The 27,473-nt window shown below is 28.4% G+C and overlaps 1 protein-coding gene and 1 long non-coding RNA gene across 6 annotated transcripts in view; one reads left to right on the top strand and one right to left on the bottom strand.

The window, feature by feature from the left end:
* Window positions 1-5,416: 5,416 nt before the first annotated feature.
* On the bottom strand, window positions 5,417-26,793 carry LOC122269697 (uncharacterized). 5 transcript variants are annotated; one of them, XR_015432644.1, is made up of 5 exons: window positions 26,284-26,793; window positions 25,419-25,487; window positions 25,090-25,321; window positions 8,277-8,668; window positions 5,417-5,910 (listed from the first exon to the last, which is right to left on the bottom strand). It is a non-coding gene; the product is annotated as an uncharacterized LOC122269697 (long non-coding RNA). The 5 variants fall into 5 exon arrangements; XR_015432642.1 differs by having other exon boundaries at window positions 25,090-25,487; XR_015432640.1 differs by lacking the exon at window positions 25,090-25,321.
* The window catches only part of LOC122269695 (2-Hydroxyacid oxidase 1), a 30,645-nt gene continuing 17,302 nt past the window's right edge, over window positions 14,131-27,473 (top strand). Inside the window, exons 1-3 of the mRNA XM_043043963.3 lie at window positions 14,131-14,278; window positions 24,050-24,201; window positions 25,229-25,493. Coding sequence (XP_042899897.1) covers window positions 14,154-14,278; window positions 24,050-24,201; window positions 25,229-25,493 — 542 coding nt within the window. The 5' untranslated portion in view covers window positions 14,131-14,153. The remainder of the gene's footprint in view (window positions 14,279-24,049; window positions 24,202-25,228; window positions 25,494-27,473) is intronic.

Below are 27,473 nucleotides of genomic sequence, written 5' to 3'. Positions count from 1 at the left end.
AGTTCCCCAGCAATATTTTCCCTTTTAATCGTTTATTTCTTTTTATTTACTTATTTATTTTCTATTTATTTATTTCTATTTATATTTTTTTACATCAGACTTAGTATAAAGTGCCTTCATTTCACCTTACATAGAGTAGCTTACATAGACTTTTATTTGAGTTTATTCCCTTTTATATTTAGTTCAAAATTGACAACAGTTACAAAAGTAATGTAGTTGTGATTTACTTTTCGCTAGATATAAAATCGTATGCCATGCACTGTTATAACTTTTATTCGAAAATTACCGTAAAACAACAGGCAGCAGTCTGTTTATGCAATTACCTTTACGGTTTTAAAACATTTATTAACTTGAATGGTATAACTAGATGGTTTCAAAATCGTAAAAATAAAATTTAACTGGACAATAAAGTTAGATTTTTCATGGACATTTGAGTAAGCCTTTTCGTTAGGTTATATATCTTAGAGTTAGGCTGTTAGTTGAGGTGTGTTTTGCCAAATGAACCGTGGAACGTAACTTAATTAGTTGATATGGTGGTGCCACCTATCGTGAGAGATGGAAAATACGATTTTTGTTTTTGTGTGTGTGTGTTAAACATCTCTGTGTTGCTGCCATCTGTACGTAATCAGAGTATCGTATTCCAATAGTTTAGGGTTACAAATTCAGGACACTAGAAACTCTTCAACTGTTGAAGGAACAGAAGAAACAATGGGGATTTCTACGCTGAAGGACAAATCCCCAGTAACCCCAGTTCAACCTGACACGAAATTGACTCGGCTATAAGCTGCAAGGAACTAAATGGCTTCATAAAGTTGGCACGGTTAAAATTCCAGTGTTTTAACTGAATTCGATGAAAACAGTCAATAAATGGTTTTTCTCACACTTAACAGTTTAAATATCCTCATTTTTGTGGTTACTTGACTGTTTTGTTTTACTATGGCAAAATACTACTTAAATAAAATATTAGTTAACCATTCTTTCAGAGAAGCTTGACTATACTTAGACCTTAAGCCAATAAATCCGTCATTCATTTCACATTCATTTCTTCATTTTATACTCATGTTAGACTACAGTGTCTTCATTATACTTTAAATTGGAAACGCTACTGTTGGAGTACGGCCTGATATTATTAATTGATAATCACGTGTCAATTATCACGTGTCAATAATAATTAATCTTCTCATTTATACAAATGATGAATTGCAGTAATCTGAAATATTCCAAGAAGTACGGAGAAGATAGGAATGATTCTCTAATTTGACAGATTTTAGAAGCAAATACCTCACGAATATCTAGAAATTTTGATAGAAAACTGCGCATTATAGAATAAGAGCAATTAATTTCGTGTTCTGAAGGTTATCATTCTAAATAAGGAATCCTAAATGAGTTTCACTATAATTAAAACTAAAAGTTTTATATTTTTAATAGTATTTTTTTGTTTTATTTATTACAAATTTGGCATGGTACAAATCTTTTGGGCAGATAATTGAATGTATTATACACGTGAAAATTTTCTGTGAGAATATCTGGCAATTATTAAATTTAATTTTAACAATAACAATAATATATATAGCAAGTATAATTTATTATTTTTTAAAAAAGAAAACAAAATAGTATGTACTCGTTTCCCTGAGAAATGCAGTGAAGGTTTGTGACATGCAATGGGAAAATAACATATTTTATTGTTAAATACTGCATATTCATATACAGTAATGTAAATATATTTCAAGAATAATTCATTTTCCTTTAAAAAAAATATGGACTAGTTTTCTAGAGAAATACACTGAAAGATTGTGACATGTCATGAAGAAAAAAAATTACTGCATCTTCATCACCGTTAATGCATATATATTTCAAGCATAATTCATTCTCCTTTGAAATATCTGTACTGTTTGTCTACGATAGGTACTCTGTCCGCCATTCGTCTGGAGGGGTGGCGGGGACTATGGTAACGAGGTATAATTATTTCAAGTAGGGGTGCGGGGTCCCTCTTTAAGACTGGTTTCGGTGGGAGAAAAGGAGACTTCTTTCTTCGATCTATTGTATTAGCCCTAGAGTTAAGAGAAATGAGCATTCGCGCCTGAAACATCGTTTAGAGCGTGTGATTCCTTTTTTTTAATCTTTTCTCTTTTTCAAAAGCTTCTGTTTTAGAAAAAAAATTAAAAAAATTTATATGTATGTATGGAAATTGTATAAAATTGTTTAAAGCAGCTCAATGTTTTATTAATAAATAACTCATCTATAAATGTATCATACATAGTAGATTGGTTATTAAGAAAAAAATAAATTTGCTAATAAAAACTGCTTTTAATAAATAGTGAAAAAAAACTGTACAGGTTACCATAAAATATGAATAAGAAAACGTAATTTAAGCAAAAAGAACTTCAGATGGTTTGATGGGTGCTGATAAAAATCATCGTTGATAGTTTTAGATTTCATCCTAGTTGCGGTCACTTGCTTTCAGTTTCAAAAAAATAAATAAATAAATAAAATATTTAAAAATTAATAATCAAAACAAAGATATTTAATATTTCTCCGGCACAGATAACGTGAACTATTTTTATTTTCAGCAAAAGTTTTATCTCCTTTTAAAATCAGAGTTATTAAGTTTAAGCTCTTCACTTTTTCCAGAAAATTCAAGTAATAAAAGAAATTAACTGCTTTAAAAAATGTGCAAGTTTAGAAATTAAACCATCTAACAATCAATGAACATTCATAATAAATATCGTAAAATTAAAAAGTAATATTAAAAAAACCTGTACTACTTTTAATGTCAGAATTTGTTCACTTTTTTTCCTTTGTATTTAAAAAATAACAACTGATTGAATCGAGAGAATTATTTTAAGTAAGAAAGAAATATTCATGCGAATCTTAAAAAAGTTCTTGAATCAGATTAAATAAGTCTCCTACTGGTGGCTGAGTCAGCCAATCTGGTATACTCCCCATACAAGCTATCATCGAAGGCGAAAGAAAAGACCTCTTCATCGAAGCCACCCTCCCTAAAATGCTCTCTTCTTGTTTCCATAGCACCAGACTGCCGCAGACTTTGTGGCGGACAGAGTACCTATCGTAGACAAACAGTACTCATTTTCTTGAGAAATTAAAAAATAGGTGAACATGCTATGAGTAAAAATCGGATTTTTTGTCAATTAATGCATTATACAAACGTTGTGACTAATTTTGAATTGTACAAATTGGGGAAACATGTAAGGTTTGCGCAACTTTTTACAAAAATACTTTTGTTATATTTTGTAAACATAGATGTCCCAAGTTGACGTTATATGATAGTTTATAATGCTTGTCACTTGTTTGCATAATTAATTTCACTTATATTATAAACTGCATTTTTTATTCATGATTCTTTGAGAGTGAAAAGTTAAATTTGGGCCAAACCTGCCTACTTGATGACTGGTGATTTGACCCCTGATATTTAAATGAGTTGTTAAAACTTGTACAGCATTAATTAAATGTTTAAAGAACTATTGCAAGTATTTTGATGGTTTGCTCTCCATGTAATGCAATTACGGATTTGTTTCATCAATAAGACCTTCAGGAAAACTAGTTTACTCTAAATTGATGAGTTCTCTTATCTTTAGGGTTGAGTTCAAAATTACAAACCTCCGTAGTTGAACATGACAGTCATAAATTCAAACTTGAATCGAACTATTCAACACCGATTATAATATTTATTAAAAAATAGCCTACGATGGATATATCAGAAATATATATGCATTATAGAAATATATATTTTTGACAGCAATAAACATCACATTTAGTTTTAACCAGTACTATCAACTTTCATTTATTAATTGGTGCTAGTAGTGCCAACTTTAACCACTATCGTACTAATAAATTGTTCTAAGGATGAAAGAATTATCAGAATTTTTAATGTGCTCTTATATTTTTTAGTATGACGTTATTAAGATGTGATTTAAAATCGGAAGACATCAAATGCCATGAAAATAAAGTTTTAGCTTCTCTTTTTTACTTCTATTTATTATCTCGATTTGCTATCAAAATTATTTCGTTCTTTCTCATAAGTGTAATTTGGTGATAATTTACTAAATTGAAATATTCGTGATTCAATAAGTTTATTTAGGTTTTTCAAACATTCTTAAGTAGCTTTAAAATGATTTTTTATTATGAATTCAAACACCGAAAATTTAATTTTCTGAAAGATCATGTATTTTGACTGATTAAAAACCTGTGCTTGCAAAAATTATAAGAAATTAAAGCTAAAAGGAAGAAAAGGTCATGATTAGTTTACTTACGTGAAAAGCTGAAAGTTGATGCATAATTTTTTTATTATTATTTCAATTTTATTTTCCAATATTATTATTCTTATTACTTCAATATTATTTTCAAAAATATTTATACTACCAGTTCACTATTTCTTACCAATATTATTTTTATTATGATTTCAATATTACTCTTAAATATTATTTTTATGAATTATTTTTATTAATATTTCAATATTATTTTTAAATATTTTTTTTAAATAGTTTTTTTAAATATTATTTTTAAATATTATTTTTAAATAATATTTTTAAATATTATTTTTAAATATTATTTTATTATTATTTCAATGTTATTTTTATTATTATTTCAATATTATTTCTATTATTATTTCAATATTTTTCAAAATTATTTTTATAATTATTGCAGTATTATTTCACTATATCACTTTAACTATTACTTCAATATTAATTTCCAATGTCATTTTTATCATTATTTCAATATTTTCCAATTTTATTTTTATGATCTTAATATTATTTTTATTATTATTTCAATATTAGTTTCCAATATTTTTATTATTATTAATCCAATATAATTTTCAATATTATTTTTATTAATTTTTCAATAATTTTCAATATTATTTTTATTATAATTTCAATATTATTTTCCAATATTTTTATTTCTCTTTCGCTACATGTAATATTATTTTTATTTTACCTTCATGACCAAATTAAAAACTTTTTACACCAAAGCACTCATTTTTTCTAAGAAGAAAAAAAGAAATGTTTTTAATAAATAGATTGTATTATTTCGTATATTTATTATTGAAGAATATTTTCTTACATTGTAAGTGGAGAAGTTTACATAATACTTTCCTGTGTAATTACTTAGGAAAAATTCAAATTTGAAAAACATTAAGTTGAGTAAAGCATTTGTTCATAATATATTTTTAGAAAAATGTTTAAGTTGATGTGATGGACATATTTATATTTAAAATATATATATTTAAAATTATTATCCACAAAAATCTAAAAATAGCCTCAGAAGCAAATAGTCTTCCTTAAACTCTTAAATGGCATTTTTCTGCTAAGAAAGTAACTTAATTGTTTTTCAAATAAAGGTTCTCGACATTTAACTACTTCCTAACTATGATTAGATATAATTTATAAGTTCCATGAAATTTTCAGTTTGTTCAAACGTTCAGTTTGTTTAATCTTTATTACAAATTAAATAACATAATCAATATTTTAAAAAAATCTCTTAATTTTATATTCTAAACTTAGATTTCTTTAAAAAAATTCCGTTCAGGTGTAAATAAAAAGAAGACATTTGACAAGCTTTACAGCTCCTGCTAAGTTCTGGTGAACTACCCATAGAATATTTCTGACTCTTTGAAGCGCAAGAAAGTAAATACCTTTAAAGCGTATTTTTCAGTTTACATTATCATATCTTCAATCTTTGTTTCTTTTTGGTGTCTCATGTGCTTTTCTACAAGCATTAATGGTCCAAACCTTTTAGCAAATGCCTTTCTAATGAGCAAATGGTAAGGAAAAAATACAAATGTGCCATAAGTGGGTTTTTTTCCTCCCTGGAGTACATTAAGAACATAATCATTTTTATCGAGCTTCACTTTAAAGGTTGTTTACAGTTTCCTAAATCTTCTCAAAAGTAGAGCTGGAAAAGAAGAAAGAACATTTTCAGATAATTTCTTAAATTCTGTTGAAAAAATAAAAAATTTGCTTATTTTATTTTACCTTAATTATCCTGTTATCAAATTTGTGAATTTTCGCTCTCTCTATTTTTTGTCAAACTGGTGTCTAACTGTATATAAGGCTTAATAGAATCTCTAATTTCAGTTTATTTAGAATTCGTTCGAAAAATATTTGAGATTTAGATTAATAATACTCAAGATATATTTGGTCTCGCGTATAAGCCTTAATGAATAAACTCTGTGCTCAGTTGTTATGCAAATGTTAATATGATAAAATGAAATCTGAGCAAAATGTGTTGATGCGCACCCAGCTTAAGCTTATACTTAGAGAGGTTTTGCACTTATACGTGGTACACCGCTCGCTCACTTGCTTAAGTTCTGTGCATTACAGTCATCACAAAACAGTTTCTACCGAGTTTCCTCTGTTTTCTACAGAGCATGCGCAGAACTTAAGTAAAAGATTCTTTGTGTCGTGTAAAATCGAATAAGAAGTTAAATGCAAAGTTTGTGTAAGTCTTTTTTCTGCTATATAAGCAAGTTGAGCAGCTCTGGCTCAGAGGATAGAGCGTTCGCCTTCCAATGAGGCGAACCGGGTTCGAATCCCAGTCAATACGAATTCCGCATCCGACTTGCACCGACTACAGTGATGACGTGAAATATCCTCAGTAGCAGACGGATCATGGGTTAAAGTTCCCTTGTCGTCAGGCTAACCGTGGGTGGGTTCTTGTGGTCTTCCTCTCCATGTAACGCAAAGCGGGTTACCTTCATCAAAAAGGCCTCCACGAAGTAAAATTTCTCCCAATACTCGATCCAGGAATTCCCTTGTCTTCTGGATTGGGTTCAAAATTACAAGACTGTGGACATTAGTAGTCTTAAACCCATCAAATTGACTCGGCTGTTCAACGACGATTATAAAATAAAATATATAAGCACGTTATTTGGGATAGAAACGGAACCTTCCTTAGTTTATGCAAAAGGGATTCAAGAAAATATTAAATATAGTTTTTAAAAAAAATATATGAAAGTAAATGCCTGTTTATGGTTAAAATTTCAAAAACATTTAGAGCATCTGTATTTGATCAGAAACAATCGATTTTGAAGCATATCAAAGTACTTTAAAAAAATTAGCTGTTCTAAGAAAGGGAATTATTCCGACTTATGAACCAAACGTCTCAAGTATGCATTTCGAGACAGGAATGGCAAACTAAATTAAGTTATTAAAAGAACGTCATACCACAAGAGAAACAATTTCTCTTTAACCTTCAGAAATAATTTAAAAATTTAAGTTTAGAAAAGGTGAGTTCATATAGACACACTTAGAGAAGGCATGAAGTTTCAAACTCCGAAAAGGATATTGATATAAGATAATGACATACAAGCAAATTATGATAGAATTACTTAGATTTACGCTATGGGAAAGTTTTCCAATGATTTATTTGTATTTCAATGTTTTGAAAAAAACAATTTTCAACATTTGAAACATTATGGCATACTCTACATTTATCTGAATTTACTATTCTCTAAACTTTAAATTTTAACACACCAATGGAAATGAAGTTTGTGATTAAAAGTTTCTCTCGCGATTTGGCATCCTCTTTAGGTATTCTCTTCTCGTCACTAGAAAAACTCTCATACAGAGGCCTTACCCGAAAACAAAAAAAAACTGGTAGTTAATCTAGTTTATTTTTATCTTTTTTTCGGGTATCATAGTCCATGACTATCGTGATATATTAATCTACATAAAATACGTACAAAACTGTTTTTGCCTTAAAAAATATTTTCATCATTCTAAAAATATAAGGTGTAATATAAGTACTTTCACTGCCAGTTTTTGTTTTCTCTTTTCTAGATACCACTTTCTGTGAGAGTTTTTCTCATGACGGAAAGTAAATACTTATCCACTAGCTGAATACCAATGTGGAATATAAGTAATTTTACTACCAGTTTCTGTTTTCTCTTTTCTAGATACCACTCTCCGCGAGAGTTTTTCTCATGACGGTAAGTCAATACTTATCCACTAGCTTAATACCAGGTGATTATCCATGAGCCAATTTGGCCACCAAATTTTTTAACGTATTAATAGCAAGTAAAATCAAAACCAGCTTAGTTAATAGTCATGAACCAGCCAGCATCTGACTGACTGCAATCTCACGGATACATACTGTTAGTAAAAAAAAAGAAATTCCTTTGAATCAGCCTTACTTTTCTCTGTTTTATTCCAATTTCTTTAGCCTTAAAAAGTGTAAACAGCAAGTGCATCAAACATTCTATTTATAGTTATGTTTCTTAAAAAGGATTTTTTAGAAGAAAAAAATACAAAACCACTTACTCTTTGGTATTTCCTTTCACAAATTTTGCTGATATTTCACTGATATAAATAATTTCTTATTTAGATGTGTTTATGACGGAATGTAGAAACACTTACTTTAGCTTTCTCAAGTTTTTTTTTCAGAAGAAGTTTTTACGATTGAACAGTTTCTTGGCTGAGCGTAATTCAGCAGTAATTGGTCTTGCGTGACTACCATTCGTATTTCAGACACTGAACAGGGAAGATATATCTCAGTGCATCTCATTGCCAAGATGCCGTAAATCAATTCCAGTTCGCCAAGTCTTACGAAAGTAGATTTTTCTTGGGTCTCAAATATCACCTCATAAAATTCCTTCTTCTTCACCGTAAATGGTTTTATTTCAGAGATAAGATCCTTCATTTACTGCTATGCACTGGAAAGGAAATATTTTACTTCTTTATATTCACTTCGATTCTTATATCAACCAATCTTTCAGAATTAATATTATATTCAATGTGCTCGTAAAAATTGAGGAGTTTTTTGATGTTTTAAGGGGTGAAATTTTCTTTAAACAAAATTAAAGGAAATTTGATAAGAAAGGAATTATAGATAAATTAACGTAATCTTTTTTGATAATTTTAATATTGAAAAAAGTAAAACTATGTTGAAAGCAGATTAGAGATTTTCGATTACAGGATCTATGTGTTGGCGAATACTTATCCAAGTTGTCGCCAACTCAAACATTGGCCTCCTTAACCAATAAATATGAATGTTGCAATAGCGATGCATACTTAAAAAACAGCAATATTTAATAATATATTGTTTAATATCTATTATATTTTTTCTAGTTTAACTAATTTACATAGTTCTAACATTGATTAATATTTTCGTTACCCAAATAAAATTTATCAATTTTCACGATAATCTTGTATTCAATTATTGTCGGTATGTATAATATCCACGAGGTTTTCTTTTAGATATATAAGTCTATTGATATGATCGCGATATTATTCTAATCGATTGTTTAAGTTTATTATTTATTAGTTTATTATTATTATGTTCGATGTGTATTGTTATTTGTTATCGTTAATAATTGCAATGGCGTCTAATTTGATACACTTATGTGTACCAAATAAGACATATCGGTAACCGGTGACCTAGGTAAATCAGAATCTAGCGTTTGTTGAACTTGGCTCCATATTCTTTCTAACCAGTAAGTACAACCTTTTCTTTAAAATGTTTTAATCTATTTTCAACACAAGCTTGAACAAAACCCAAAGCGGTGCGAGATGGGGTAATTTCGTACGTCAGCTTCTCACTGCAGCAATTCTCACTATTTTTTATTATTTGGAGTCATTTTCTTGGTGCTTTCATTTCGTAGTCATTTAAAAAAATTAACGCCTAATCGCTTGAGTTATATTAATCCACGATAAGAGATTAATCCATAGAGAACCGCGAATCTAAGAAAGCAATCCAGCACTCAATCTAATACTAAGACCAATGATGTCGAAGTCAGTAGTATCAATGCAAAAGCTGATCAGTTTCTAACTGAGTTATTTTACACCTCACTAGGTAATATTTTTCCTTTTTGAATTTTATTTTTTTTTATTTGATTTTTATATCGAGAGATAATTACAAGTCCGAGATAGAGAATCAAGCACTAGATCAGAAGACAAAAAAATCATTATGTAGTGCTAATCGCACTGATCACATGCATGAATTTCGCTAGCTCTGATTTTCATTATTTAACCAGTTTCATTCGTCTTTTTTTTTGTGTGTGTGTGTTTTTGCTTTGATGAACTTGAAGCATGCCGACTGTACTTTCAATTTTCGTTAACTGTTAATTTCGATCAATATTTTTTAATCTTTTCAAACAATATTGCTAAAAATGTGTTATTTCAAATACAGTATATACCCTAATTTTAATTTTTTTTTAAAATTTGCTTTGTTTTTTTAAATGTTATATTTGACAGTCTTACAAATTTCTAAAGAAAACAATAGTTGCTATGTCTACTAAATTTGAAAACACTACTCTAATTGCTTCACTTTAGAATTCTCATAGCATAAATATTCATATTCTAAAAAACTGGCAAAGTTGCATTTTTTTAAGCTATAACAGCTTATCTGAGTCAAATTTACGCCATAACTTTTTCTAACTAATGCTGATATTTAACTGTCATTAGTTTCATGGATTTCATTATTTGCTTTTTTCTTGTTTTTTATTTTGATTTGAAATTTATCAGCAGGAATCCCCCAAGTGATCACAAAAGAGAAACCAAGCATTCAAGTCAATATTGACGAAGAAAGCAGTACCATTGTAGGATCGCGCAGCTTTCTCTATCTACTTTCAGTTACTTTCTTTGTCGAATTTGTAAAAAATTAATCCATCTAAAAAAATAAAACAATCACAGCGATGCAGATTATTTCCTTGTATATAAATTATCTTCCGATATCCTAAAACTATTGTTTTTCTTATCTAATGATATTTTTTTGGTATGTCATGGCATTGTATTAAATTTTACATTTAACTAAGTTTATTACAAGGCTTCCATACCCCCAAATCTGTATTGATAAAATTTAAAATCGTGTAAAATTGTTGATTCGGGAAAACAATATTTTCATTTTTGGTAAGTTTTATACCTTTAAATTTCATAAATAAAACACTTATTTTGTCACTGTAAATTAGCTTTGTAAAAAAATAATAAACATTTAATTCTTTGTTCTTAAGTTTCATATATATTTTTTTTTCATCGAGATTAATTTTGCAAAATAGTTTTCATGTATTGTAACATAAGCGGATACAACATTTTTCTCATAATTATGCTTTTTTCGCCAATTGAGGTTTATTTTGTTTCTCAAAAATTTTTCATCGCTATTCGTAAGCTTCTTTATTTTATCTTCTTCTGTTTTACCACTTTTTGATAAATTATCATTTGATGATAAACGCTTTGATGATCTCGAAACATGCCGACTGTATTTTAAATTTTCGTTAACTGTTAATTTCGATCAATTTTTATTTAATCCTTTTAATCAATATTGCTAAAAATGTGTTATTTCAAATATAGTATATACCCTAGTTTTAATTTTTTTTTTCAAAATTTACTAATGAGCTTTTAAAATGTTATATTTGACAGTCTTACGAATTTCTGAAGAAAACAATTGTTGCTGTGTCTACTAAATTTGAAAATGCCACTCTAATTGCTTCACTTTAGAATTCTTTGGGCATTGATATTCATATTCTAAAAAACTGGCAAAGTTGCATTTTTTTACGCTATAACAGCTTATCTGAGTCCAATTTACGCCACAACTTCTTCTAACTAATGCTGATATTTAATTGTCGTTAGTTTCTAGATGTATTTTTAAAAAAAATATTAATAAACTTGTTTTGAATTACACGTTTGTTTAACTTTAACCCTCAATTTCCTTACAGTGCATATCTATACCTAAGAAGTCTTAAACACTTCTCACTGAAACCCAAACCTTGAAACTGAATAGAATCTCATTTGAAGTATCTGATTGATTTTAAATATATTAAGCAAACTTCAATAAACTAGAAGGCTCAACCTCTTCTCGCAGAGCTTTCCCTCTCCCGAAACGTCTTGTTCCTTTGGATAGCTTTTCCTCGCTCAATCGACGCCAATATAATTAAGGTTAAGCATTGTATGAATTGTCGTAATATTTTGAAATTGGAGCTCTTAATGTATGCCGCATATAATTCACAATTCTAAATTTCAATATATAGGAATAGTTGTTTCGAACTAATTATTCCCATACGAGCTGGTAAAATGCATAGAAACCAAAAAAAAAGGTTTTCAAAAATTTAAAAAAAGCATAGTAAGATTATGTAAAAATGGAACCAAGAAGAAGGTATAAAAACAAAAATTCATGTTGTATGGATGGATAAGCATCATTCAACATAAGTTGCAGAGAAGGAGGCTATCCTGAAAACTTGTGAAATTTCCCTATATACACTATTGTAGCTTTGAAACGCAGCAGTGACAGAAACAAAGGGTCTCATATTAGAAAAGCCTTCATATAACTGGGTTTTTTTCGATGATATTTGTACTTCTGTTTCAGCAAAACACTTTGATATCTTTTGTATAAATTACGAAGCATCATTTAAACTAAAATAAGTTTTAAGATGATTCGACGAAAAATATTGGCATTGATAATTTTCTTAAAATATAACAAAATAAAAGTTAAAAACGCTGAATTTACCTAAATAATACTATGTATACATTTGTTTCAAATTTATAAAAAGAAATTTAACTTATGAACTATACAAATTATGATATGAAGGTATCTATGAATGTTTTTAATGCACAAAATATGAGGTCACCATAGAGAAAAAGGGTAAGCATACTATGGCTTCTGGGGATGAGCATCCATGTTAATACTCATATAAATCACTACTTAAGTACTTTTGACCATGGTGCTAAGCACATTTTTCAGGGAATCAGCATATATGACAGTTTTGCCATTCAATCCATTTTCCTTCCTGTTGTTTTGTATAGAAGTAGATAGTTTTTGTCTTATATCTCTATCGGAACAAATATTAAGTACTACTTTTCTTTTATCCGTATTGTGGCATTGAGGGACTTTAAATTTTCCTCTGTCCTGGATATCAAAATATAACTAGCTGCCTATTTATGCCAAATGCTTGCGCTTTTTACCACACATTTTGTTTTCAATAAATTGAGTATTGCGGCCAAGAAGGGAGTTAACGCATCGCTTAACCAATCATCTTTCATGCTAAAAGAAGGCTCTATTGTGTGTTACAGTAATACCGAAACTTCTTTGGGAGACACTAGCACTGTTTATCATCTTCCAAACGGTACTTTTGAGTAAATAGTTTCGTAAATAGCAAAATCAGGTAAAACACTGTCTTCTATACCATATATAATATCATAAAAATTAGTTAAAATGAATAAAATTAACTTTTTTCTAATTTTGCAAGTGACGTAGTTTTGGTATCTCGATTCTAACTGGTTGTTGAAAGGTGGTATTTGTTTACGTTAGCAAATGTTCTTTCCATTCTATTTCGAGTAAGTCAAGAATGTCAAGTATCAATTCTTATTAGTGGCGCATCCTATATTCTTTCACCAAAATTTCATTTTCTTTACTATGCATTTTTTACTTAACACAAAGACGGGCATGAAGCCACGTAGAATATGAACAAAAACAAGCATAGAAGCTGCCAAGTACACAAAAAAACATGTCATGGTTAAAATAAGATACATAAACAAATAATAAATCTAAGGTAAGTATAAGACATAGACTAGAAAGAATTATATTTTAACAAATTCGATGTGTGTGATAAGGAGTTGTATTCCTTTAACTTCACGTTAATGAACCTTCTAAATTATGTGGAGAAACTTAGCTAGACTTTAAAGCATCTTCTTGCTTATAAACGATCAGCTGTCGCTGAGTTCATCGATCACGCGCCTATGTATCTATGATTGTCTTCTTCTTGAGTTGTGAATACTCAATTGATTGGTTTCGCTTTCTTACAACTTTTTTTTACACTTGAACGTCATGGGTAACTTATCTTCACTTTTACGTCCACTCTGCTATTACTTAAATTATCAAATAAAAATTATCTAAAGATTGATAAACGCCATAAAAACTAAAATAATGCCCTAAATAAATATATGACCTCAATAAATTAATAAAAATAATTAAATTTAGCTTTTTGATGCAAATAGAACAGTTTCTTCGTTTACATAAGCAGTTCGCTTTCAACTTCTCTTTTCTGTCGAACTTACAAGCTCTGTTTGCTTCAGCTCTTCGTTGCCAACACATAAAAAAATTTCATTTATTTTGCTACAATATACGTATTAATATTTTTATTCAGTATAGAAGATATTTAATTTTTTTTTCTTCACATATGAAATTTCAGTGAAATACGTTTTAGAAAAATGTTGTGTATAAACGATTACGAAGCATATGCTAAGGAGCACTTGGATGAAAAAGCGTGGGCTTTTTATAGTCAAGGAGCAGAGAGGGAAGAAACTCTACAAGAAAATCTCAGAGCCTATACAAGGTTTGTTTTCCATAATTATGAATAGATGCATTTGAAAGAATATATATATATGTGATGCCAGAATTGGCATACACATATTTATTTTCTATCTTTTAAAATATCCTTAATTACTTAAACTTATTTTATTAATGGAAGAATTATTTTTAAAATAAATCAAAAACTTAATCTTTTTAAACGAACATAAAATATTTTATTTCTTCTCTTCCAGATCAATGTAACGGATACTTTCTTTTTATTTCATTATTATGCAGACATATAAATTTACTGTCGCCTCTAATCGAAAACAAAAATCTATTTATAACTTTTTATTTTAATTTTCCAACGGCTAAATGTTTCGGTTGCATGGTTATAATAATGCACATAAATTTGTTGGCGACTCGTGATCGCCAAGGTGTTCTTTTTAACCCATGTGGACATGCTAGTTGGCTTTGTTTTTGGCTATGATATATTATGATAAATCGCCAAATTTTGGATCTCCTACCCATACTCTTTCTCTGTCCGTTGAGAATAAATATATTCACTTGGAATTTTTAAATTGGTTAGACTGGGACCCCTTTTTGGGGGGCCTCCCGGTCTTAATTTTCCAACGGTCAGAAATGTTGTTCTGCCTTGATCTCTCAATAGAGAGTATTATTCTTTTTTTTCATCCCTTTAAGGGATTTCTTATTTTATTGATGAAGTGGCCACTATAGAAATCTTAAGTTATGATTAATAAAACCTAAATTTACATTCAATGATTTGCACATTATTTCCTGGAAACTCAACGTTACTGTTTTTATTCATTCAATATTGGCCAAAATGAACATTCATATATACCACTATCAAAATACGGCTAATGAAGGAAGCAGCAAAGCTTTCATCATTACAAAAGTGGTGCCTAATGACGGGGAAACGTATCCTGTAAGAATATTTACGTCCATCATGTATCATTCCTATTTGCATCCTGTTTGAAACTACAGCCGATGTCAAAATCTTCAAGATCCTGATAAAAATTTCCGAATGTCATCAGCAGCATACCAGTGCGTTTGAAAAACGAGTCTTCTGTGCTTCTCATAATATTCTTCCAAAAGATTGAAATCAATTTCTACGGTGTTCCTTACCTGTTTAAGAGTGTTCGGGTCTGTTTCAAAAGAATTCCAGCAAATGTGTCTGTTTCAAAAGAATTTCAAGAAAGTGTTTCTCACTTTGAAAAGATGAAAGTCAACTGTGTGTGTGTCTCTCAACAGTGAATTTTTTTTCTCTCTCTCTCTTTCATCAAAATCGGAGAGAAATTTTTTTTACACATACTGCAGTGCTTTTTTTTTTTGCAGTAAAATTTTTTTAAATTAACACAATTAGATTATTGCATTTAGTGCTTTTCAATTTCTAACTGATTATTTTACAGATTCAGTACTTAATATTTTCAATGCATAACATTTTTTTAAAGCAATTATTTCTTATTCTCATTAAGTATTTTTGGAATTAATTTTCATTTAATATGAATATCTTATATTCTATTTATTTTAATGATTACAATTTATTATTGCTGTTATATTTTCATTTTTAAAAATGATTATTATTTTTCTTAACTTGATATTTTAATTGGTATAACTATTTTTCATTTTTATATATCTATATATAATTTTAAGTTATCTGATTATTAAATATGTCTAAACGTAAAAACAATATAAACTTTCATATTCAACCCTTTGCTGGTGATCCAACCACATCAAAGTTTTTCTTTCTTCAATTAGAAGATTATGTTAAGATAAATTCTTTAGATGAAGAACAAGCTATTGCAACTTTTAGATCTTTAATCTCAGGCAATGCTTTAAAATTTTATATTGAAGAACCTTCATTGGTTAAAATGAAAACACTGAATGAAATAAAACATAAATTTTTGGATTTTTTTAGACAAGATGATAATTCATCTATTTTTGCTTTGAATAATATTTTGTTGAAACCTCAGGAAACAATAAGATCCTTAGCTCATAGGATAAACATAACTTTCCATAAAGTGTATCCTAACTTAAATGATTCAGATGCAATTGATACTTTAAAGTACACGCATCTAATGGGAGCTCTTCCTCATGATATTAAGGTCACAATTTTGAAAGAAAATATTAAAAGTTATGAGAATGCTGTCGAAAGAGCACAACAACTTCAGAATATAGACTCAGCTATTAACAACCAATTTAAAGGTAATGATGAGATCTTAAATCTAAATTCGGAGATTTCAAATTTAAAAGAGCAGATAAACAATATTGTTTCAAATAATAATGATAATAAAAATAAATCTGATGGAAATAAGAGACAATTTCAAAACAAAAATAGAAATTTTAAATCAAAAACTTATTCGAATAGTAGTAATTATCGTAAAGCCCCTTATCATAATAACCAACATACCTTTCGGCAGAATTTTTGTGTTTTCTGTGGCAAGCATGGTCACATTATGAAATTTTGTAGAGAATTTTTGAATATTTCTCAATCGGATGTGCAGATTAATCAACATAATAGAAATTTTCAAACTCGAAGGAACTTTAGAAGCAATAGATTTTACCCTAATAGAAGTTACCAAAATAATCGAGATCACTCGTATAATAATCCTAACTATAATAATGACAATAGACAACAAACTTATCCAAATCCTAATGCCACCACTTTTAACCCCAATTTAAACTAAATTTTAGCTCAAATAAGGCTGATGCATTTGAGCTATCACCTAATATTGTGTCATCAGCTAATAATAAGTCGAGCATTAATGAAAAGAAAGATAATTTTACCCAAACAGTTAATAAAATAAAAATGCAAAATGAATGTTTTACTCAAACTAATGAAATTATTGCAAATGTACACAATGAAATACCTAAACTACCCCTCATTAATGTACAACTTAAGGATTATTCTGCCCCATTTCTGATTGATTCAGGCTCTTCTCTTTCAATAATTTCTAATGAAACATTTAATAAACTTAAACATAACATTAAATATAAATATATTTCTCGTTCAGTTTCAATTAGTACTATAAACTCTAAGGTTTCATTTTTAAGTTGTATTCAAATCTCATTTAAAATTAACAACAAGCTATACAAACATACACTTTTTGTTACACATTTAGATAATTCAGTTTTTGAAGGGATATTGGGATATGATTTTATGCTAATGCATAACATTCAATTGTCACCTAAGGGCAATTTTATAACAATTAATGGCGAAAAAGTACCATTAATAGGACAAAAACAAACTACGGATAATGTAGACATTGATTTTGATGGAGATATTGTGTCGGATATTTGTGGAGAGATTCATAATATAAATAAACAAAATGTAAACAAACAAAATTTGGACACTAAACAAAATGGACAAGCTGTACTAAATCATAAAATTTTGTTGAATCCTGAAGAATATATTTATGCTAAAGTAATAGTTAAGAATCCTTTGAATACTAATGTAATTTTTGAACCAAGAATAGACTATAAAAATATTGAAATATATTCTTCAATACATAATTTAGAACAAGTTAAAAATTTTCATGGATTCTATAACAAAAAGAATAAGTACTATGTTTGTAATATTTTTCTTAAAAATAAATCTGAAGAGACTTTACATTTAAATAAAGGACAAGCTATCGGTCAAATGTATCCTATAGATACTATCCAAGATTATGACTATTCAAAATTAAATTTAAATGATTCTATTGCCAATAATCAGGAACTAGACCAAACTAAAAGACAGGAATTTTTAAATTTAATCGTACCAACAAAAGATATTGTGGACTTAAGAAAAAGGGAATTGAAAGAAGATGATTTCCAGCTAGGTCATCTTGATGAAGCAAAACAAAAGCAATTAAAACATTTATTGTTAGAAAATTATCAAGTCTTTTCAAAATCTTTAAAGACACTCGGGCACACAGATAAAGTAATACCTGAAATTTCTTTTATTCATGATTATCCTATTCGCACTTTGCCATTTCCTGTGCCTCAAGCTCTTCAACAAGAGACACTTAAGCAATTGCATGAAATGGTCGAAGCAGGATTGATCGAAAGAAGTGCAACACAGTGGTCTTGCCCAATGCTTTTGGTTAAGAAAAAGAATACTAATGACCCCAAACAAAAATTTAGATTAGCTTTAGACCTACGATTAATTAACAGCATTGTTAAACATTCGGCTTACCCACTTCCTAAGATTCAAAATATCATTCTAAATTTATCTAATTATAAATTCTTTTCATCATATGATCTTCCTAGTGCTTTTTGGCAATTGAACCTCCCTGAAGAATACCAAGATAAGCTAGCATTTACAACCCCTTGGGGAACTTTTAAAAATAAAAGATTAGTTTTTGGCTTAAAAACAGCTTCTGCAACTTTTCAGGCCCTTATGGATTCAATAATTGAGGAAACTCGACTAGAGGGAATTTTCGCGTATCAAGATGATATAGTAATTGCAAGTAATTCTTTTGAGGAAACGGTAGAAAAACTAAAGGTTCTCATTTCTGTTTTAACTAAATATAATATAACTCTATCACCAAGTAAATGTAAATTTCACCTTCAAGAAATTGATTACTTAGGATTTAAAATATCAGAACAGAAAGTTTTACCAATTGAATCAAACATCATTAAAATTACATCTTTTCCTATTCCAAAAACTAAAAGACAACTTAAGAAATTCATTGGTGTTTGTGGATATTATAGAAATTTAATTCCATGTTATGCTAAGCAGATTCAACCGCTAATTGATTTGACCTCCCCTAAAGTTAAGTTTAAATGGACTCAAGAACATCAAAATGTTTTTAATTCTCTGCAAGAGATATTTTTCAATAAACCATTCATTAGACTCCCACAATGGGATAAAGATTTTATTTTAAATACAGATGGTTCAAATTTTGCTATTTCTGGTGTACTTTTACAGGAATTTGATGGTAAACTGTCTCCTGTGTCATATTTTTCCAAAACACTTAAAAATGCAGAAAGAAAGTACCCTGCTATCAAAATAGAATTAATGGCTATAGTAAAATCAGTTTTGGCTTTTAAACATTATCTGTATAATAGACATTTTATTATTTTATCTGATAGTAAACCCCTTAAACATTATAAGAAAACTTCTTCTCCCATGGACTTAACTACAAGATGGTTAATTCAGTTAAGCGAATATTCTTTTACTTTTAAGCACATTTCTGGAGTCAAAAATGTTTTGGCAGATTATTTTAGTAGATTAGAACAAGAACCTCCCCAACAGGACATATGTAGTAATCCTCAATTACTTCAAGTGAATGATGAAATATTTCCATTTATTGAAAACTCTAATGATGATGAACAAAATTATATAAATAATACCAATGTAAACAAAGACCCCCTTTTGGAAATTTCTAATCAAACATTTTTAATTGAACAAAAATTAGATAAAAATATCAAGAAAATTTATAGCAATATTGAAAACAAACAATTCACTAAATCGAATCAACATTACTTTATTGATTCTGACACTAAATTATTAATGTATGTACATATGGAAAATGATAGAGAATTTCCTGTCATTGTTGATCCTAAATCCTTAATATCTAAGGTTCTTGCAATAATTCATCTTCCACATTTTGGAATTAAGAAAACTTACCAATTTTTAAAATGTAGATATTTTTGGTATGGTATGTATTCAGATACAGAAAATTTTGTTAAATCTTGCCCCAAATGTATGGAAAATAAACATCATAGAATACCTCACGCTCCTTTACAAAATAATTTTATTCCCAAAAGACCATCTGAATTTGTTTCTTTAGACATAGTAGGACCTTTTTCTAATCAACAATATATTTTAACTCTTATTGATCATTTCAGCAAACATTTAGAACTTTTTACATTAACAAAAATTACTACCGAAGCTGTCACTGATTGTCTTTTTGCATATATTTGCACTTATGGCAGACCTGATATGATCTTAACAGATTTAGGTACTCAATTTACATCAGAAATATTTGAATACTTTTCAAAGTCATTAGGAATTAAAATGAATCACACTACCTGTGCACATCCTGCCGCTAATTCTGTTAGTGAACGAATCAATACCAGCATAAAATCAACAATAAATTCTTTAATGAAAGATGGCATAAATTTTAAAAATGCAGCAAGAATTCATAAAAACTTGTATAATGGTGCTAAGCATAGCACAACTGGATTTTCACCTAATGTAATACATTTCGGTCGAAATTTGTCATTGATTTTTGATACTTATAATCCCGATATTCAAGTACAACAAATAGATAAAGGTCATTATTTGGATAAAATTCTTTCGGATTTAAATAAAATGTATGATAAAACTTATGAAAATATTGCAGACGCCCAATGTAAACAAAACAAAAGTAATAATGAAAAATCAAAACTCAGATGCTTAATACCTAATGATATTGTGTATATTAAATCAAGGGATAAATATAACAAAAAGTTTTCTGGTCCTTACAAGGTTATTAAAAAGCATACTGATGTAACATATTCAATTCAAATGTTAGATAATCATCATGGTAGGATTTTTAAAATACATATTGATAGATTATTATTAATGAATAAAAGAAAGGAACATTTAAATGATAAAGATAATGTCTCTAGGAATAATGATAATTATAAATCTCATTACAATTTAAGGAATAGAATCGTTTAGAAAATTTTTTTTGGTTTTGTGAATGAAAGATAAATGATTTTTCGAGTCTTTCCTGCTGTAAAGGCAGTAACATTTTGTTTACAAATATAAAGTAAAACATTTTTTTTCCATTCATATAAATATCTTTTTATTTCAAGTGTATTTTCAATTTATATATTTACTATTTTTGCATTTCAAGTATATATTTTTATTTGGTTTTCATATGTGATAATGAAAACAGACTTAAACAAGTTGCAATCACAGTAAAGCTTTGGTGTAAAGATATTTTGTGCAGTTTAAATATGAAGAACTGTATAATTGATTAAAAGTTCAAGCAATATAAATATTTACATGAAAGAAATCGTTTACTCTAAGAACTTTTCAAATTTTTATAGTTCAATCTTTAACCCTTATGCACAATGGATGCTAACACAAAGCATTCTAGGATTAGTTGGTAAACAATGAATATTTTATAAGATATGGAATTCATAAATAATACTTGTATTTATATATATAATTGAATTTCAACCACATGCTCACATTTAACAAGTACTATAGTACAGTATAAATAAATTTTGATATCTATATTGATTAAACTCTATCTCATTGTTGCTGTTGTTTTGCATGGAGGCATCTGTGCGGAATGATTTATGGTGATTTTCTTTACTTAGGCGCCAGGTAATTAAATTCATTAAGTGACGTAGAGATAAGATTTTTTATTACAATGTAAATAAACATGAATAATTAATTCAATGTTAATATTTTTTTAAATTTAGAACAACCATAAAGATTACATGGATTATAAGTTGTAATAATGTAACAACAAGTATTTTTATTAACAATATTGGACATGTTACTCAGTCCTAAATTTTTTTAAACGTGAATTGAAATAAGATAATATATTTATACTTTCCTGTGCATAAAAAAAAAAAAAAAGGTTTATTTAATACAAGTAATACACACCAAAATGCTAATTTTTGATTTAAATACTTTTACTGTGAAAAACTAATGCAACTTTTAGTGAATGTTTTTAAATGAGCTATTTAATAATTGTTTAAAATAAAGATAAGTATTCTTTCTGCTGAGTATAAATATTTAGATGAACATAATAAAATGTTCAGATTTTTTTTCATGCTGAAATATATAAGTTTGAAATAATGGAGGCAAACAAAACTGAAGTAAATTATTTTTCTCAAGAAAAGGACTTGTACAAAAATGAAGGAATAATAATATTGTAAGTTTGCTCTTCTCTCTGAGTTGAGAGAAATTAAAAATATCCTGGCCAGGTCATGACAATGCTAAGCAAATGTAGCATTTTAAATACTCAGCAAATTTTTCATGTATAGCTCAGAACATTTACATATGATATTTAGTAACTTGAGTGTTAAAAGTATATCTTAGAACTACAACTGTATGTTCTAAAAAATTTTTTGAATAATAATTTTACTTTGATATTTAATTATACATAAGTGTATATTTCATATTTTGTTCCTTGAATATATTATGTTTCAATGCATAAAATTTTTTGTAACATGGGGGGAGATCCAATTTAAAAAAAAAAAAAAAAAAAATATGTGTATATATTTTTTTTTTCTGTGTCCAGCGGGGATATATGTGATGCCAGAATTGGCATACACATATTTATTTTCTATCTTTTAAAATATCCTTAATTACTTAAACTTATTTTATTAATGGAAGAATTATTTTTAAAATAAATCAAAAACTTAATCTTTTTAAACGAACATAAAATATTTTATTTCTTCTCTTCCAGATCAATGTAACGGATACTTTCTTTTTATTTCATTATTATGCAGACATATAAATTTACTGTCGCCTCTAATCGAAAACAAAAATCTATTTATAACTTTTTATTTTAATTTTCCAACGGCTAAATGTTTCGGTTGCATGGTTATAATAATGCACATAAATTTGTTGGCGACTCGTGATCGCCAAGGTGTTCTTTTTAACCCATGTGGACATGCTAGTTGGCTTTGTTTTTGGCTATGATATATTATGATAAATCGCCAAATTTTGGATCTCCTACCCATACTCTTTCTCTGTCCGTTGAGAATAAATATATTCACTTGGAATTTTTAAATTGGTTAGACTGGGACCCCTTTTTGGGGGGCCTCCCGGTCTTAATTTTCCAACGGTCAGAAATGTTGTTCTGCCTTTATGATCTCTCAATAGAGAGTATTATTCATTTTTTTCATCCCTTTAAGGGATTTCTTATTTTATTGATGAAGTGGCCACTATAGAAATCTTAAGTTATGATTAATAAAACCTAAATTTACATTCAATGATTTGCACATTATTTCCTGGAAACTCAACGTTACTGTTTTTATTCATTCAATATTGGCCAAAATGAACATTCATATATACCACTATCAAAATACGGCTAATGAAGGAAGCAGCAAAGCTTTCATCATTACAATATATATATATATATATTAGTTTTTGCTGCAGAACCAATTCTTTCCAGGCCGTAGCTACCATCTTATACCTGCAGCGCTTAATTCATTCACAAGTAGTAGGTAGTTAAATTAAAGTGAATCGGCTGTTACACTAAGCAAGTAATCTTTGAAGACATATTTTCCTAAATGTTTGTTCTTAATAATAATTATGGTCCAAACAATATGATTATTTTCAGTAGATTAAATAAATTATTAATGATAATAAAATGTTACTTTCAACAATAATTACGAAACTAATTATTAATCTGTTGTTTTTATAAATATATACTGACTTTTATTAAACGTAGGATGAGCATAATTTATTTTAATTAATGGAAAAACATAGTTCTTTTTAATAATTGTCAGTTACTAATAATTATAACTAAACTCATTAATTTACCTATAACACTTGCATAAAATTAATAATTTTTGTAACCCCTATACCAATCTATCTCAAATTTATCATTCAGTAGATGAAAAATAGAGGGAAAATTTTATTAACAGGTATGTGTGTACAAGATTTTCAGAAAAGTATTCCAAATTCATATCTTGTGAAACTATTTTTTTCCCAAATCAAAACTACTTCAAATGATTTCTAGCTGTAGCAGTAAGTATGCTTCACTAATTGTGTGATAATATGCAAATTGGAGTATATTTTGGAAACTTAAGTGCTTTAGAAGCATAACTATTGAGTGTTTGTTGTTTATCGTAGATATACACTCGTCCCAAGAATGCTAATAAATGTTGATGAAAGAGATTTGTCAACTACAATACTTGGATACAGAATATCTATGCCTGTAGGGCTGGCTCCTACCGGGTTCCAAAAAATGGCACATCCAGATGGAGAACTAGCTGCTTCTAGAGGTGAATTTTAAATTGCTTGACAATTATATGCACCAATGACGATAATTTTGAATGACATTAGTTTTAATTAGGTTAAATTTTAAATTTAAGGAACATTCTTGTTAACTAGGTTGACAGAGTCAAAAATAATTTCTATAAGCTCTGTGTATCTTTTAAGAAAATGGAAGGGTTTCACGTTCAAAATTTTTGATGAACGCACAAGAAAAGTTTTAATGTGACTTTTTTTTTAAACTTTCATTTCATTATTTTTCTCCCAACTTCTCACGTTTTCCAAAAAAAAATTTCTGAAAAAAGATTACATATTTTTTTTTTTACAATTAGCAGGATTGTCTCCGTTTTTTAAATATGAACGACTTTAAACTGCCTAAATATGAGCTATTTTAAGCTGCTAAAAAAATTAATCACACCAAAAAAAGGCAAACTTTAAAGTATAGCCTATAAAGTACAGAAATCTTACGTACGCAATCTGATAAGTGTTTTTAAAAAAAAAAAAAACAATTTGAAATGTTCTTCACTTTTCAAACATATTACTGGGAAAAAAATTTAATAATTAAATACAATAGCTAACAATAGTAATAAGCTAACTTCAAGGCATTCTTATTGAGGTCATGAGGTTTAATAAAATGGCTTTAAATAATATGGTTTATATTACATATATGTGGTTATATTTATGGTTATTACTCTAAATTCATTATGACTTCGCTGTTATGTTTTTCGTTTGTCGTGATCTAGAAAAGTATATAATTTTACATAAATTGAGTCCTTGCAACTTGAAAAGAAGTGAATTTAATATTCCTAACCATGTGATTTAGTTGGATATCTGTAAGCAACATCGTGCATGTATATCGAACCTGATTGTTTTCTGAATCAACAAATGCCACTATTTACCGATGACGTCACTTGCATGCATCCAATTATAGATCCATCTTGTTCATTCCTTAATGTATGCTCTTAGGTCATTATAGATATCTTGCCTATTTACTCATCATTTACTTCTTGATAACTGCACAACTCATTGATATTTCAGCCGCCGAAGAAATTGGCACAGTTTACACCCTTAGCACTGTAGCTAACACTTCTCTAGAAGATGTCGCCAACTATTGTAATCCTCGATCACATCCTTTATTCATGCAAATATACATGGTTAATGATAAATCTACAAATGAAGATTTAATTCGAAAAGCAGAAGCTAGTGGCTACAAGGCTATAGTACTTACCATTGATGCCCCAGTGCTAGGTCTTCAACTGAGAATGGGTCAAACTGGAAGGTTGCAACTACCTCCACACTTAAGGTAAAGAACTTTTGTTGGTTAAAACAGTAAAATCTGAAGATTTAAATTATTTCATCAAAGAAGAACGTAAAATAAAACACAAATGATGGTACATAAATTGGCCTATTATAATATCAATTCTATAAACCTTCCACAGTGTCTAAACGTCAAATGGAGGAAGAGAAGTGAAAAGAAAACACATGTGTAAAGTGATTTAACCAATAGAGACAGAGGAGCAAGTTTGAACAAGGAAATGACGACGGCGAGAAAAGATTTCCTTGTTCTAACTTGTTCCTCGGTCCTTATTGGTAAAAACGTTTTACACGTGTTTGTCTTCTCTCTCTCTCTCTCTGTATATATATATATATATATATATATATATATATATATATATATATATATATTATATAAGTGCAAAATGAAGAACAAAAAGAAAAATTATAGACATATGAAAAAAAAGGGGGGAGGGGAATAAATAACAAACAACAGTTTATATATAAAAAAAAGTGAAATTTTAATTAAAAAGCCGGAAAAAAAAGATATAATCTTTTCTTCAGCCCACACGATTATATCCGCAAAACAGAGTGCTTTCTGATATTGTATCAATAAAGCCAAAGCAAAATGTATTAATACAATAGTGTGAGAAACACTCAATTTTTTTTTTAATGTATAAAAATAACAATAAATAAAATAGATCACAAAAAGTAAAAATAAGTAAAAATAACATGTAAAAACAGAAAATAAAATGAAATAAAAAGAAAAAACATTAAAAAGAGGCTATAAAGCGAGTAGAAAAATCAGATCGACTTACATGGACGAAAAATTTTTCAAGAATGATTTAAAAATGCTTTCGCAGAAAGATTGCCAGATTACAAAAGATGAAAACAAAAGCGCTAATTGGGTATAATATGAAAAAAGCACAACTACTTCCACTTACAAGGAATAACATTTACCTTTTGGTTTAATTAATAAACTGAGTTTTAAATATGTTTACTAAATTCATAAACTTCGGTAAAACAACAATATAAATTATTTCCAAAGGAACTAGATTAATACAATTCCAACCTGGCGAGTAGCGACTTATAAACAAGACACTTCGTTTGATGCTTTTCCTTGTTGCTAGAAATCAGGTTCGCAGAAAATGCTGTTTACTAGTTAAATTTAGTAGGAATAACACGATCTGTGACGTATGCTATAGTATACCCAATTGAGTGTAACAAGAGGCTTTTAAAGTGTCGTCCTTACTGCACTGCTGAAGTGATTTGTTATTCTGAGATTTGATTTGTTAGTTATTGTTTTATTGTTTTCCTCAACTTTCTTCGTGTTTTCTTGTATTTATTTTTATATATATATATATATATATATATATATATATATATATATATATATATATATATATATATATATATATATATATATATATATATATATACAGAGAGAGAGAGAGAAGATAGGGAAGTTTGAGCTACGATTTATAGCCACTGCTTATCAGATGCTGATTCATATATGCACAAATTTGCGAGATTAAACTTTTAGGAAAATCTAACTCCCATGGACCCAAATCAAAAGAAATCTATTTAACTTTTCGTACATACATTGAGCTTAGCCTGCAAATTTATTTAACCTTAATAACGAGTCAATTAAACCATGATTCAGTTCAAGTTAAACCTTTGTATCATATAATTAAGTATGAGGTAATTTAATTTATAAAGTAATACAGTTCAACGTAGCATCATTATTAAGTTTGTAGAAACATTTGTATGATATATTGTTTCAACTCTCTTCAAAATTTCTAAAACTAAATGCATGACTTTAATTAAAGTGAAAAACAACGTAAATAAAGTTACAAATAAATTACAGAAATATACATACTATAATTTTGGTTCGCTAGATAAGAATCATTCTCAATGATTAAAAAAACTAATCTAGATTTCGCATCAACACCAAAACTAAATTCGCTGTTTAGACACCAAGGAAGCTTCTTGTTTAGAGAACCGAAAC

Source organism: Parasteatoda tepidariorum, chromosome 3 (genome assembly GCF_982258835.1).
Source record: "Parasteatoda tepidariorum strain Cologne lab strain chromosome 3, Ptep-v5.0, whole genome shotgun sequence".
NCBI classification, from domain to species: domain Eukaryota; kingdom Metazoa; phylum Arthropoda; class Arachnida; order Araneae; family Theridiidae; genus Parasteatoda; species Parasteatoda tepidariorum.
The sequence above is the reverse complement of the archived record's forward strand: the minus strand, read 5'-3'. Positions and strand labels throughout refer to the sequence as shown.